This window comes from Strix aluco, chromosome 6 (genome assembly GCF_031877795.1).
Source record: "Strix aluco isolate bStrAlu1 chromosome 6, bStrAlu1.hap1, whole genome shotgun sequence".
Taxonomy (NCBI): domain Eukaryota; kingdom Metazoa; phylum Chordata; class Aves; order Strigiformes; family Strigidae; genus Strix; species Strix aluco.
In genome coordinates, this window is record NC_133936.1 from 36902560 (window position 1) to 36918992 (window position 16433).

The 16433-nt window shown below is 40.7% G+C and overlaps 1 protein-coding gene across 1 annotated transcript in view; it reads right to left on the reverse strand.

Annotated features, from left to right (window-relative positions):
• Nucleotides 1-14581, reverse strand: part of ITGAV (integrin subunit alpha V) — a 51590-nt gene extending 37009 nt beyond the window's left edge. The window contains exons 1-2 of the mRNA XM_074829658.1: nt 14191-14581; nt 9865-9992 (exon numbers count right to left, since the gene is read on the reverse strand). Coding sequence (XP_074685759.1) covers nt 9865-9992; nt 14191-14354 — 292 coding nt within the window. The 5' untranslated portion in view covers nt 14355-14581. The remainder of the gene's footprint in view (nt 1-9864; nt 9993-14190) is intronic.
• Nucleotides 14582-16433: the final 1852 nt, after the last annotated feature.

Here is a 16433-nt window from a genome sequence, read left to right on the forward strand (position 1 = left end):
CAACTTCCCATTTAAGTTTAAAACAATAGGCAGCAAGTAGAAGGAATGGTCTTGTTGCAACAGCAGATAAGCAGCCATTCGGCATTATCAGCAATCTGATTTTATCACAGTGTTAAGGAAATTAGTTCCTTCAAGTTTCAGCTGAATGCATCAGCTGAGACAGCATAAAGCAATAAAAATAAAAAAAATTTAAAAGAAGACAGAGTACTGGTTACTAGTGCCATCTAACCATAGCCTATGTTGACTGCACTGGAGAAGAGGGGAACCAGTAGTTTAACATGCACATGCTGCCAAAACAGCCCCTCTGTGCGTTCTTGAGCCACAGGTGCTGCCCACCCACCAAGGAAGAATCAATATCTAGGACAGCAGCTACAAAAACTTCTCGCCCTGAGTCTTTAGGGGACAAAATGATTTTTTCTACAGTACTGAAAAAGCCCTGATTCAGCTCTAAATTGAGGATAATGCTAGAACCCTCTCTCCAATTTTATTTTAATAGATAAACATCTAGGCTTTGAGATCTTTGAGTCAACTGGCATATAAAAAACTAGAATCTGCAAATAAACACAACCCCAAGTTTATTATGTTCCAAATGTCATGACTTCAGAAGCCAGCATCATAATTTCTGAAGGCCTAAATAACAAATTAGGAATTCTTATGCTTAAAGAAACCCCCATCACACAGTAAAATGTGCTCCACTGGGCAATTTGGCTAAATAAATTTGTTTATTTAAAGTATGCTACTATTGTAAAAATATTTTGCAAACATCTTACTCAAATTGTGTTATGTCAGTGCAGATACAGATAACACAACATCTGCTACAAAGTTAAGATGCCTTACATTGAGTTTATCCCGTAATCAAAGCTTCTTCAGGTTCTCTAAAACTAAGTGGGGAGTCTTGAGGAGAGTGGGTTGCTGTTCAGCTTGAGACTGGATGTAACACAGGAAAGTGCGTTAAGACACAAAAACTAGCTCCAAGTAGAAAGTACATACATTGGAAACATGAACTTTTCAGATAGAAAAATTGCAAACATTAAATACAGACCAAATCTGATGTTAACTCTCATTAAAGAAGAAAAGTAACCTTTATTTGCCCACTCATTCAAAATTCTCCCCAGGAAAACCCTGTGCAAATAGAATATGAGCCCTTCCTTCACGTCCAGAAGAGAAACTAATTTTAAGAGGAAATCTGGAAAACACCCTGTCATCAGAAACCCCCTTGCTTTAAATGAGACCATTTGGGTTTCTCTTCTTGACTGGGAAAAACAAACATAAAGAACACTTAAAGGTAGAGGCCTCACTGAAGCAATCAGAGTTAAACAAGGTGTTTTAGCTATACTGTAAAGTAGATTTGTCATGGGAAGATACAGTACTGACTTCAGCATTTCTATGTTTTAGTATAAACAAAGAGCCTGACTTCACTATTATCATGGTATAACTTTTCAGTGGTAGTTATAACAAAAAAAAAAAATCGCTTTCCCCCACACCCTTTAAAAACAGTAGCTACATTACATGAAAAAAACCTGTAATACAGCTAGGATTTACATACAGGGATTTATAAATCCATACCATTGTTTTTATATATTACAGTCATTCTTACTACTATACCAGTTCTTACAGCCACTGCTGGTTTTCTTGTATTTTTAAATTCTTCTAGAGTCTCCCAAGAAGAAATATCTTTAAACAGGCATTGAAAGGCAATCCAGGCAATACAAACTATGTTCTGACTAGATTTATTCAAGAAAACATTTGGAGTTTTGGTATTTGTCAGACTAAAATGGAGCCATTACAGCGACTTCTACTTGATGGGTCATTAATTCCAGGATTATGTCATCTGACCATAGGGTATTACTTTGTATCTGTAAAGGCAGCTTATGCCCTGGTTTTTCCTTTGCTCCTTCTCACTGTAATAGACGTCACATGATGATTTTACATAACTCTTTCATTAGGGAAAAAGGGCTGACATGCCAAGTCAACAGTGCTTTGTCTCACAAAGTACTTTCCAGGTGGGTGATGGGGTTGTCAAGGCAGGAACAGAACTGCTTTAAAAATCCATTACATGGGTGCATTGTTGCTGCAGGACCAATGGAACATTGTCACTTTATTGCATTACATAGGATTTAAATTTATAAATGGAAACTAATGTGGAGAGATGCCAAGTAGAAATTGCAGAAAAAGGAAAAAAAAACTAGTCTAAGCCATCTTCCAAGTATAATAAAAAGATCAAAAGTTCTTTCAGTGCTGGATTTCTTTTGGCTATCAGCTTTGGATAGTTGGCGCCTTCTTTTTCCAATGTAAATGTTATCAGTTACAGAAACAATGGTATTACTACAAAATGACTGCAGTTGAGTGAGTGGATGAGTTGTAACTTGCAGCCCGCCTGTTTGCATGGCAATGAGAAAACTGAACTAAAACATTTGCCCCTGATCTTGAGTGCCAGACTTAACCAAGATAATCATGAGTCAAGAGGCAATGAACTGAGGAAGCCTGGTTCAGTGTCATTATACTATGAATACTTAAGAAATTGTAAAATTTAAGTAGTCACCCAATTCATGGAATTTCCATTAAAATAAACCTCTTTGTAACTATGCCAATTCAGAGTAGATGATGTTGCCCCTTCTACATAAAAGGAAACTTTCTGCAAATAGCCAAAAGAAAGAGAAACTTACAAAATATACAAGAGCACTATTTTCACAGTACAAGAACTTTACATGGTACGAAGCTAGTTATCTTCCACCCAAAACCTCAGCGATTTCAACCTTAGTTAATGAGGCAAGAGCGAGTGAGTACAAGCTTATCTTTACTTGAAACTCCCCATGCTGTGAGGCAGCTGATGGTTTAGCAACCTTGGTTTAGCCACAGTGTTTTCTTAATGACTCAGGGAGACGGGAATAGAGAGCTTCCCACTACTCCCCTTCCCTCTTCTGAGGTATGAATCCTGCTTCTTTCCTCAGGCAGTGCTGGAACAAAAGCATCTTTTCCCTTTGCCTAATATGAGACACTTTTTTTTTTTCCAGACCAGTCATATAGTTGAGATCCAACTACACATGCAGAGAGCCAGCAGTATTCATACACAGGAGTTTACCTAATCAGAGAAGCATGAGCATTTTCCCCACTGTCAGCTATAACAACATGTGGAGGAGGTTTTACACATTCTGCCGCCTTCTTTTGTATTCAGAGCAGTAAGAACCCAGAGCCCAACACAGACTTCAGTTATGCCAGCACACACGATAAGGATAACAACCAAACTTTAATAGGACTGAGGTAAAGATAGATGTAGCGAGATAAAAATCAATCCATTTTACTACAGATGAATGGTCTTCACAAGATTTATTGCTTTATTGTTGACTAAATCAACAGCCTTTGAGATTGAAATCCCCGTAGAGATTGTACCCTAATATGAATAAAACAATCAGCTAAAAATAAAACAGTACTTTGTTAAAGCATACTATTTTCACAGAATACCGACCCATCCCACGCTTCCTTATCCATCTCCTTATTTCGTAAGTGGAAAGGATGGAGTTATGAACAACTGACTCATTTGCAAAAATGATCAATATCTCCAGCAGGCAAATATAAGCTCATAACTTCTCAACATCAGAGCTTATGCTGTGCAATGCTACAGCACAAAGCTGTGCAAGGCAGTTAAAATACCCACTTCAAACTAAATAGGTCACAGATAGATACAGCCATGCCAAACTGGTGGTTTAGACTTCCAAACAAAGGCTCCTATTGTCTAGAATCACCCACTTGGGAATAGAAAAAAAAAAAAAACAACAACCAAAAAGCAAATGTGGAAACATAAGGAGGAATCAGGAGAGTTTTTATAAGCATTTCCCTTTTCAAAAGCTTCTTTCTCTTCTTTTAGCACAGATCAAAATAACCAGTCTTAAAAGAACTTAATCCAAAAATATTTAAGAATAAACCATTTCTCTAAAATTACTCTGGTGTGTCAAAACACATTGGGGGGGGAGGGGGGGGGACAGTACAACTGTCAAAGTGATAAAATTTTATGCAGCCAGAGGCTACACTGAATTCTTTTCCCAAAGCATTAAAAGCACACCACACATAGCTGAAAATATTTGAGATGCTCTTAGTTTTTAGTATTCAACAGCTTCTGTAAATTTCCACAATCCTGAATACTGAGATCTGATATAGAGAACTAAAGCAGTAGGAAAAGCTTTTACCAAAAGAAGGAATGACAGTTTAGCAGTGCATTGATCTGTTATACTATGTGTTTCAGAAGAGCAAAACAATACATTGTCTGAGCAAGCTGATCTTTCTGTGCTAAAAACGAAATCTGCTCAAGAAATCTGCAATTCATTAGCATAGAAGTTCAAAGTTGTTTTATGAGCATATTTTCCTTTGTAGCAGTTCGTAGAGCTGTCTGCATTTCATCAGATTATTCTAAATGCAGAAGCTCTTGAAACAGCCCCAGTACTGCACTTTTTAATGCTGACAGAGCTGAGCTTTCAAGCATCCTGTACTGGAGCAGGTACATTTCTCAAAAGTTTTCTTTTAAAAACTGGCAGGTTTTTGCAAGAGGAACCTTATCATCACAAAACCATTTGGTTTTATTTTTATGAAAAGTTATGGGAGCATGAAGAAATGCTATTTCTACCAACCCACTTCCTACTATTCTTGTCTGATGAAGAGCTAGGACCCCAAAGACAAAAAGTAAAATATAATCACTAATTACAAAGATTGTTTCCTTTTCGAAAACAAGCACATAGGAAACTCATTTGGTTTACATTAATTTGCCACATATTGCTCACATGTGTATAGTCTGATTAACTCCAACTGGTTACATGGGTCTCTGAAGAATTTTTTGTTTGTTTGTCAGAAGGAAAATTCAGAGTGACCCTGCTCTCTAAAACTCCATGGCCAAATAATGGCGGTATTTATCTAGAGGCCAGACAATTAGCTAAGTGTATCCACCCTGATATTCCATGTATGCCAAACTGTAAAATGCATAAATAAAAACATAAAGATGACTTGCTGATTTTCCTAAAAAGCACATTTGACCACCGCTCTGCTCACTGGTTTTGTTGTCCGGTTCAGTGAGCTTTTGATCGTCCTCTTGCACAGAAAAAACACATTTAGTTTTATACACAAAAAATGGACAAATATATAAAATAAGTTTAACTCACAGAAACACCTTTAATTTTTCAAGAATCTTTTCTCTGAGCAAGATTATGGACATACCTTCATTAATATTTGGTACTATCTATGCAACCTGTGCTGTGCTAGTCCATGAAGGCTGAGGAAGGAGAAAAAGGGAAGGAGAACAGATGTGTCTTTAAAACAACTGGGTTTGGACCTTTGTCTCAAAACTGATCAGGAACAGAAAATGGACTGCTATATTAAAAGCATTCCTTTTACAATTTACCCACAAGAAATATGTTTTTCCTGGAAAAAGCTGCTAAGCAGCTGGCAGATGAAGCCCTTAAGCTTTCTAAGAGAGGAATCACCTCTCCAGTCAGTCTTGTAGAAAGAGTAGTACTAGGGCTCAGCAAGCTGTAAGAGCAGGTTCTCCACCATTTTCCTTCCCAGATTCTTTCTTCTTTATAAGATTCAGAACATTCCCCTATGCATTAAAACAAAAAAGAAACTAAGTTTTCGGTCACAAAATTATCTGGTGTGGAGAACAGATAAGAATGAAGACAAATATTAACCCACCCTGACCTATAATCTGTGAATTTTGGTAATTTGAATGTGAAATGTAAAGCATCTTGCAAAGGAAAGGATTTAGCAATATTTTTTATGCTTATAAGAGCTTTGAAGAATATATCATCTTGAGAACCTAAATTTCCCCATGGTGCTTGTCCTGAAAAAAAAAACCAGCCTCCTACACATTCTGAAACTCTGAAAGTTACCTGAGACAGAGGGGAAAATCCCAAGTATTTTACATAACAATTCAATTGAAATTGTGGTAATGCTGTGGCAATTATAGTAAGAAGTCAAAATACACAAGAGTACAAATACCAGAAACTTCAGTTTTGTGACAGTGGCATATTTAGCTACTGAATTAATGAAGTAAACAGGAACAAGGCAAAAGTTCAGCGCTTACATAGCACTTTTTCATCAGATCCATTTCTATCTGGATTTGCAAGGTAACCTGTTAAAGTAACAGATAAAAGCACTGCTTCATATTTCACTTCTGCAATAGTATCAATGAAAGCGTGCATGTGAGGAAACTTGCTCTGGTGGATGGTTCCTTTATCACTTTAACCTTTATGTGCTTCTAAAAGCAAAAGCCAGCCTGGAATGTATGCCTAATGATACTTAAAAGCCTTTAAAAAAAAAAAAATTAACTTTTTGGCCATGTACAGACAAGCACATGTAGCACAGCTATATGCACCCCTGAATTTGAGGGCATTTTCTACCACACATGTTTGTTATGCAATTTTCACATAGTCATAACTATGTTAAATCAAAGCCAACTGATGTCAATGCTAAAATGCTCAGAAGCCCCACAGCGAAGCATCTTTACATTTGGGAAGTGTTAATGTGTGATATAAACATTTTGCCTTCCAAAGCCACCATGTATACCAGAATGTCAAAGGCAATTAGTATAATATGCACAGAAACACACGCACACAGACATATATACAGAATACTCTCTAGTGTATTTTTACATAAATGTAGCCATTGTGCTAGGAGACTTATGACAAGGGGAGATCCCCCTTCCCCTCTACAAATATACTGCTGTTTCAGATGAGAAATACACTGTGTAGGAACAGTGAAAGAACACCTTTTTTGGCCAGCAGTTTAAAAATAGTAATACACACTTTAATGAGGGGCTTTCTATGTCACAGGCTAGTGGGAATACCATGAAAGAGAGGGAAATACATATATTTTCAGCATGAGAGCTATGCGAGTTCCACGAATGGACTCCTACTGCTCGGCTCCTGTCCTGAAAGAGCCGAGCTGTCACACACAGGAAGGAACAAACAAATAGTAAATCTGGTGCTACCAGGAACTACCAGCTGAATGACTTATCGCTTTCCTCCAGAGTAGCTGGGATAAGGGTAAATGCAAGTAACAAGCAACACTGCTTTAAGGTAAGGGCTTGAACAACTCCTCCAACAATTAACATAAAGCAGGTAGTAGTACCTTCTCTCTTGGGCTACGTAATAGCTGTTGCATTTGTCTCATGTTAATGACCATGCTTCTGTGCTAATACGATATTAAAGCCAAAAGCAAGTGTAGAAAATAAAACTCAATTCTGTGCAGCCACTGCCGTGCAGCTGAGCTCAGTATGGCCTCTATATGGATGGGGAAAATCAAAAGACCCATAAAGATGGAGGAAAACTTTATTAGAAAAAAATCACAGAATGTTTGGGAAAAAATAATAATAATAGAGAAAAAAACTACTCATGTTTATTTGTGACACAAACACAAGACAAACAGACAAACACAACCGCACACAGTCAGAACAAGACTCACTCTTACCTCCAATCCCTTGCTCCCTTCACAGTGCAGAGACATGACCTTGCCCTTGCTCTCAGATGCTGCGTGCAAGATGTGGCGGCTTGGCCTGCTCTGGGATGTGCCAGCTATGCTATCTGGCACAAGGAAGCAGGAGGATGAATAGGGGCATGCTGTCTAGTCATTATAATTCTGCAACTCCACATATGGAGTTTGGCAATGACAGGTAAAGAGAAAGAAGCCACAAGTACTAATGTTCTCGCTATTTTCACTGATCAGATTTCTCACTAGCTGTGAAGAATTAGAAAAGAACTCTGAAGAAACCCATCTAATGAATTATGCAGAACCTCTGCTGCCTTTTCCATTAACAAAACAGCTCAATAATGGGGGGGAGAGATAAAAATTTGCCTTGTATTGCAGTGCTCAGCAAATCATATTACACAATTGTTGAAACAGTGATGGATGAACCTGAATTCTTGCAGAGGTTGCGTTGTCATCTACAAAAACCACCTTCGCATTAGCACCACAAGTCAGTGGTCAAGTCATCTGTTTCCTATTTCCTGCGAAGTGAATCCTGCGAAGTCATCCCTAACCCCTGTTACCTTATGAGGTAGGGGCTGGCCAGAATGGGGGCTTACACTGTGTTGGCAGTAAGACACTGTCATCGTAACGCAGGGAATCAACCATTGTATTATGCACAAAGAAAAAGACATTTTATTTTGTCTCCACCAATTTATTATTTTATTATGCTGAAATACAATGCCCCTTTTCACCCAGAGAATAATTGACAAATGCGTTATTTCCCAACTCATTGCCACAAAGCTGGAATGAGTTAAAATGTGCCTGAAACAAGTCCTCTTAAACCATTACGACCTGCTATTTTTAAATTTCAAGCGATTAACACGCCCATTACTTGCTTGCCCAGTAGGATATACCTTGAGCACAGACACACAACAAAGGAGCGTAGCCTCTATATCTATTTACTCTGTGTGGCATACAGAAAAGCCTATTGCAAATGTTCACAGTATGAAGAGATAAATGCACTGCAATTCCCATTGAAAGATGCATCTAAAACCACCCCGGTGGCTCTTCTCTCCCTACCGTAAGTTTTTTGGCTGTTGTATTAATGGTGATTATTCATTAAAGACATCCAGATTCTTTTTTTAAAAAAAAAACAAAACACATATTTGTATTCTAGTAAACAATAAGTCCAAAATAAAAAAAAAAAAATTTAAACACAATTTTTGCTGTCTTACACTGGTGCAGATAAAATGTCACACTTTGTAGCTTATTAGAGATCTTAAGTAACCTGGCAGAAACGTTTGGGTAGAGTGAAGTAAAGAGACTGATAATGACTTGGGGTTTTTGTGCACCATTATGTACTACGTTTTGGATTTTTTGCAAGAGAACTGGTAACGTAATAGTTTTGAGAAAAATACATGTAGGACACCAATATTTTGTGGTATACCTTGACAATGGAATTGGAAGAGGAGCTTCTCCACTGTATCATACATGATTTACAAAGGCTGTATAAATCTAATAGCCTTTAGACTGCCAAGTCAAAATACCAGCAGAGGCAAGAATGAATTATAACCAAGTAGACCTTAAAAGCACAGGTGTTTCCTCTGCCCTACCACATGGGTCTTGCTAATCTACTCCTATGACATGAAAAGGTTTTTCCACTGGCCTGAAACATGCTGTGGAAAACAGGATTCAACACTGACTGGCTCAAACAGAAAAGCACATGCAGTGTGTTCTCATATGACCTGCCACAGCTTGTGGAAATCACTATGAGTACCAGAGCATGAAGACCAAGCAAAGTGTTTAATGTCAGCATTGTTGCTGCTCAGCTTTAGTATACATCAGAAATGGATAAGTAATGCCTCTGACCTGAGGCACTCTGAGTGCTGCTATCATGTCACAAATACTATGAAGCTACCTCCAAGGGGAAAAATTAAAAAAAAAAAAAGATTTTTTTTCCACTGATTGATGTTTATACTTCCAGTTTCAGATTAAACTTCTGAGTATATTGCTGATATTAAAAAGTATCTTTCCTCGGATGCCATGTTCTTAATAGGATCTTGGGGTCCTTAATAAACCCCTTGGGGTTTATTAGGAATTAGGTTGCCAAATGCTTTAGGATTGCTGGAAATTACAGAGGAGAAATGTAAATAGGTTAAAACAAAAGAAGAATAATGTATGGTCACTCAGGCTTTCAGCAAATACCAAGGACAACGGAAACCTAGAAGAGGAGAGGGAAAAAAAAAAAAAAAAAAAAGAGAAAAACCAAGCCTTGACTAGTTGCCAGTCCAAAACTGGCTGCATTCACATCGACCATCAAGAAACCCCATGTGAACCTGAATCCCTTCTGCTTTCTCACATGAGGATTAGAGCAGAGACCTCCCCCATCTCCCCTCACAGTGAACTACATGTTACCTGTGGAGTCAAATATAATTGGCTGGCAGTTTCTGTTTGAATTCCAGTTACATTTGAGCACCTGGCCTCCTTCCACAATGTTGTGCTGGGTAGTGTTTGCTTTTGGAGCTCCCACCAGAAGAAATATCCTGCAGTAAAAAGAGATAAAACAAAAGTTTCAACACCTAAGGCACAGACATCGTTACTTTATGACATCTGAAGAGTAAATAAAGCAAAAGCCTTGCCCATTCAAATCTAAATCTGCACTACTTTGCGTTTCAGAGAAATTCATATTAGGTTTTAGGTCCTGGGTCCCTATTTTCTGCAAGCAAAAGCAGGCAAAAAACCACATTTACCAAAAAGAAGACACAAAAGATGATAAGAGAAAATTAAACTGTTCTGTCCTACTTAAAATTATATTTAAATTGAGATAAACACCTTATATACTCTTCCTTTCAAAAATATGTATGTATGCAGCAGAACAGGAAATGTACTTCTGTAATTTAAGAAAGTCATCAGCCGGCATCATTTCTGGTTAATTTTGTACATAAGAGTAATTCAAGGAAGTCAGTCAAAAATGGAAACAATATATAAACAAAGCAGTAGTGCCTCTGAGCTCAGAAGGTACTAAGTGGTGAGTCGGCCTAGTATTAGCAAATGCTTTTTTAAAAAGAATCTCCAAGTACCCCAGTGACTCAACCACAGGTTTGTACATTAATGATTCTTTACTGAAATTCATTACACAGTAATCATTTTCTTATTAAGATCTGTTGTGCTTTTACAAATCTCTGCTTATATGAACATGTTAAACACACTCTGAGCAGGAACTGCTACAAGATTATGCCTGTGCAGGTGATAAAATTCAGAAGTCGCTGAGTAAGAAACAGACTGAATAAAAAGGCAGACCAAGTAAGGTGCTTAGCATCTTCCAACAAGGTTATTAACATCTTCCAGGAACTCCAACACCTCTGAGGCACACTTGACTCATCAGCACTTTTCCAATGAAGTCAATTTGAAATATAGGCAAGACGTATACAAGACATAAAATAAATGTTTCCTTTCATCAGAATCTGCTCTGTTGTATTGGTTTAGACTGTTCAAGAAAGAATATAGCTTGCAAGAGCAAGTCTTATCATCCTGTATCAGGCATTATTGTCTAGTTTTGAAATTGGGTTAGCTGAACAAGCTGCAAGACTGGTTGAAGAGAATGCCTACAGATAGGCAGATCCAGACTTATCAAACTTGCTCTGGTTTTCAGAGTCATCTTCCAGACTTCACTTTAGAATAGAGCTAAGTTTATATTTTTTAACATGTAAATACCAGGTATAAACATGTAGCACCTCATCAAAGCTCAATTCATATGAAGACCAACACAAGCTACAGGTTGAAAACTGGGTGAATTTTCAGAACCTTAAAAGTTTCCTGGTGCGGACCCTGATAGAAAATCCAGACTAGTTGGCAATTCATTTGTTTTCCTTAGTTGCCATTCATAGACCCTCTAGATTCCAAGAACAAGAATTTGAAATGCTTTAATCGACTTAAAAAGTTCTCTCTGGGCATAACAGAAATGCTTAAAAATAAACATCATAATGCCAAGAATCACATTAATTACTATAATTACAATCTATTAAACAAGTGGTAGCTTGCCTCCCACTTTACTCTTGTATCACTAGCTTTTGAGATGCCCCACAAATTAAATACTTGTTTAGAAAATAAATCATTCCTGTTCTAATCATGTATTTTAAATCTTTAAAATAATCTTTGTGATTAAGTTTATTAACAAGATTACCAATAAAGGAATCATTAGGGGACTCCACAAAGGTTTAGTCACCTCTTTTCCTAAAGCAAAAGAAAAAAAAAAAAAGCATTTTTGTCATCATAGACCAAACGAGTAGATTTTGTCACAGGTCTTATAATAACATACAAATTACCTAAATACAAAGAAGTCTCTAGTCCATATACTTTGGGAAAGGGGGAATAGAGGGAAAACCGTTATTCCCACGGGAATACGCCAGCTATGCTTTGATATGCCTGTCTCCTACATGATGCAACCATCTGCCCCAACATAATGCTGTGGACAAGGCTGGGAGCATACGGACATCCTCCACAGCTCAGCTTTGCTAGGTGTACTTCCAGGAATGAGCCCTCACCGGTGCTTTTCCAGGGGCCAATAAAGAGCAACCAGTATTTCCACACACTTGTATGCTGGAAGACTATCAAATGCAATTCTTCTAAAACACAGCATGTACGAGAAACCTTTTTCAGTTTTTATAAAGTTATGTTCAGTTGCTTGGTATTATAGTTATGCCCTCTGTCAGGCACCACACAGCACCCTGATACAAGACTACTGCTTTGATTCCGAGAATAGGTCTTTCATACTGGACTTCTAAATATGCTTTATTTTGGTATCCAGCAGGTCAAAATAGACTATGAAACAGCAGCTTGAGCATTCAAGAACTAATAACGCTCCTTTGTGTGAGGCTAGTCAATCCAAATAGTTTTAGCTCAACTAAATTTACTTAATCTCTAGTAGTCATGTAAAGAACAGGTGAGAAATCAAAATTCTAAGCAACAGCAAAGGTGTAGGAAACACATGACACACATGACACTCAATAGAAACCATATAACAAGGCTCATTTTACTAAACACCTTTTGCTAATCATGTGGAAACACTTTACTCAGTTTTCTACCTCACATTTAACTGCAGATATCTCTGAGCTTGCTGTTCATCACTACGTTTCTTTCCCCTCCAACAGCTTGAGGGAATCTGCAGGCATTCCTGTCTGCCTGATGTGTGTGTGTTGATCCTTCTTGAACGAGTGGGACAACACAGGCCTATGTCTGGAGGATGCTGGATACAAGTATTTCTGGCTATTTCAAGAGGTAAAATATCAGTCTCCATAGGCACAAACTCAAAATTTAACACCATTAGGACCTGTTCCTGTAAAAGTTACACAGCTACTTTGTTTCAATTATGAGCTTAAATTTAGGCCAGTACCAGGATTTAGCTTTGCAGATACAGACTAACTTCTAGTCACACCAAAAAAATCCAGAAAATTTCCGTAAAAATATGGAGTCTTCCACGCTGTCTGAAAATCACTAGTGTTCAAAGTTTTTTTAAAAAAAACCCAAAAGCCAACATTGTTTTCTTTTACAGCCATGCACTTTGAGGTCAACAATTATTATAAAAATAATGGAAAGGTTCCAAATAGTGATTTCAGTGAGAGCTGGGTCACATAATTCCTTAGTGGAAAGCAAGGAAGAAAGTTTACTACATGCATTTACAAGTCTCCTGGTAACTTTGCAGCCACACATGCTGACTTAAAAATAAAGGGAGGAACACAAATAGAACCTTTTTTTCTTTTAGTATTAAGATTTACAGGATTAAGATAGCACAGAAAGATGTTGCAACACATGCGAGTCAAGACAGGATGACTTTTAATATTTGTAGGCAATAAAGAAATGCAAACAAGGCTAGTTGATGTACTGCAAAAAGACTTGCTCAATAGCTATAGAATTTGTTTATGAAGTTTTATGAGCTAAGGATCAAGAGAGAGAGAGAAAAAAATCCCCTCAGCATGATGGAATACAGCAGCTTTTCCAGCTTGACAACCCTTCCTTAAGATGGGAAAGGAGGGGAAAAAAACGGCAAAAGCTTTAAGATCTTAATGTAGCCCGTGCTTGAGAAATACAGACTAATTCATTACAGCAATACCACAAGTTTGAAGTTGGTGACACGACTGTTCGGAACTCTGAAACACACCAGCTACTGCCCATCGCCTGATTTTCGTCTGACACGAAAGGAGAGCCGTTCGGGAAGCAGATGTCTGCTCCAGAGCCCTCAGCAGCTCTGTGACCCGTGCAGATGCAGCACAACTCAAACGCGGCCCTTCTGCCAAGAGCAGGCAAAAAAGAGCAGCAGAACTTCGGAAATTTCACGGGGCGAAGCCTCAGGTGCGAGGCGCCGGGAAGCGAACACCGCCCCTTCACCCGTCCCCGGTACCGCCGCTACCTGCGCTGCCGAGGCTGCCCGGAGCACCCGCCGGTGCCCGCCCGGCCGCTGCCGCACGCAGCCCCGCTGGGCCTCCCGCCGGCCGGCTCCGGGCAGCCGGGAACGCCCGGGCCGGGGAGGGGGCGCAGCCCGGCCCGCCGCCGCCTGCGCGGGGTCCCGCTGCGGAGACCCGCCCTCCGTGTGGGCCTGGCGCCGCGGGTCCGCCTCGGCCCGTCCCGCCCGGGCCTGGGCAACGGGCTCCCGGCAAGCGAACGCTGCCCTGACCGCGGCTCTGCCCGGGCGGCCGCCGCCCCCCTCCTCCTCCTCCTCCTCCTCCTCCTCCCCGGGGCACTTACGAGGACGGGTCGGGAGCGAAGAAGTCCACGGCGAAGCCGAAGTAGCTGCCCTCGGGGCCCGAGTAGACGGCCGGGCGCTCCGCGTCCAGGTTGAAGGCGCTGCCCGGGGCCAGCGCTGCGCCGCCCAGCACCAGCGCCAGCAGCCACCGCCACAGCCGCGCCATGGCCCGGCCCCGCGCCGCCTCCGCGGGGGGCGCACAGCCGCGCAGCTCGGCCGGGGGGGAACGGGGCGGAGGGGCCGCGCGTTTCCCGCGGGCGGCGGCGGGGCGGGGAGCGGAGTCACTTCCTCCCGCCCTGCGCCCAGCTCCCCTCTCTCCGCGGGACGGGGCCGGCAGGAAGGAGATGCGGCATCATGTGGTGTCGCCGGAGGCGGGCCCTGCCCCGCGCCGCTCCGCGCCGCTCCGCGCCCGGCCGCGGGGCCGCCCCCCGCCCGCCTCGACCTTCCGCCGGCAGCGGGCGGGCCCCGGTGGGGAGCGCGGCCCCCCCTGCGGCCGGGGCGGGAGCTCCGCGGAGGTTCCACGGCAGCGGCGGCGTGAGGCAGGGGGGTACGTGCCCTCTGACCGGTCTCACAACTGTTACTGCTGGAGCCGAAGGCTTCCAGAGGGCAAGTGCTACTGAGAAGCGCTGGCAATAAAGAGATGGGGACACATCCACACTTTGCCTTAGAAAAATCTTTCTTGGTAAGACTTTCTCAGAAAATCCTTCCTTACCAAGTCTCAGAGAGAGCCTGTTTCAGGAGAGCTTGTTAACACAAGCAAAGAGTGAAGCAAGTACCAGTGTGGACCCATCCCTGGAGGGGAAAAAAGCCAACGATAGAATATTAAATGAAGTAATTTAAAATGCCGGGGTCACAGCAGCGCCCTGCAGCACCTCCACCAGCGGTGGACAGGCCGAGCAGCAGGTGCAGGGCTGTGAAGAGCTGGGTCTGTAAAGCCTCCCCGAGGGACATCTCCACGCCTGTTCTAGCACTGCCCGACCCGCCACTGCCCGGCATCCGGACTGAACCTCTTCAGTCGCCGTTTGTGGCCCTTGTATCATTTGTCACCTTAGCCCCATCACCATGGGAGCTCAGGTGCTCGTAGGCTGATGTCGAACCCCTCATAGCCTTGTCTGCATCAGCCTGCAGCAGAGTTCCACATCTGCTCACCATAGCAGTGTTTCAGGAAAAAGAAAACATGCTGGAACACCTATAAAGTGGAATTAATCATATTAATTCAGAACATTAATACATAAACCCCAATATTATTACCATGTAATCAGTTTCACACTCTTGCCACCTGAAGTCTAAACTTTCAGATTTGCTTTTCGTATGTGAGCATGATAAAGTAATAGAATGTTTCAATAATGATGTTTCAAGATCTAAGTACAAGTTAAAAATATCCGATACATATTTACCAAGGGACAGAGCCAGAGTTAAGGGCATCCTGAAGTAAAATAAAAGTACAAAATAAGAATATGAAAACACAAAGCTATACAGGAAAAAACCTCAGAAAACACGTGGAGGGATTATGCTGAGGCCTAACAGAAGTGATGAATTCTAGTACAACAATAGCTGCAACAAGAAGTTGAAAATCCTACCTTAAAGAGCTTGTTTAATTTAAAGAATGGAAATGACATCAGTTCGTCTTTCTAAAATACTGGTCTAATTCCCCTCAAACTTTTGAGCTGGATATGGGAACCACTGGTGAAACTTTTGACTTAGATTCTACAAGAGATCATTTTACTTTGAAATCTTCAATTGACTCAAAGTAGACCTTTGAAGGCTCAATTCTAAAAAGTCAGGTGCATCAGGTAGAGCTAACAAGATTCTGAGTGAGCAAAATGAGAAGCTGATTACTGAGAATGTTTTCAATGGAGAAAAATCATTATGGATTAAAATAATTAAAATCATCAGAAATACCGGTAGGCAGCTTCCAAACATTATGCTTCTGACTGTATTGAGTAACAGAACTGCTAGTTAACCTACTGTCCAGAGACATCATTTAATAATCATTAAGCATTCCCGAAGTTTTGATGCAATTGACTTAATTCAGTGTACAAAAGTAGTATATAAAAGGTCCATTTAATGTATTTTCCTTTTAATGAATTATTCTTTCGAAGAACCCAAGGACCTTTCAAAAAAAAAAAAAAGTGCTTTCTTCATCACCAATTAATGAATCATCTCAGTATCAGTTTCCTGTTTTCCCTTGGAGTGCAAATTTACAGTCACTGGTTTGGTTTGTTTTTCTTCAGTAATGCCCAAT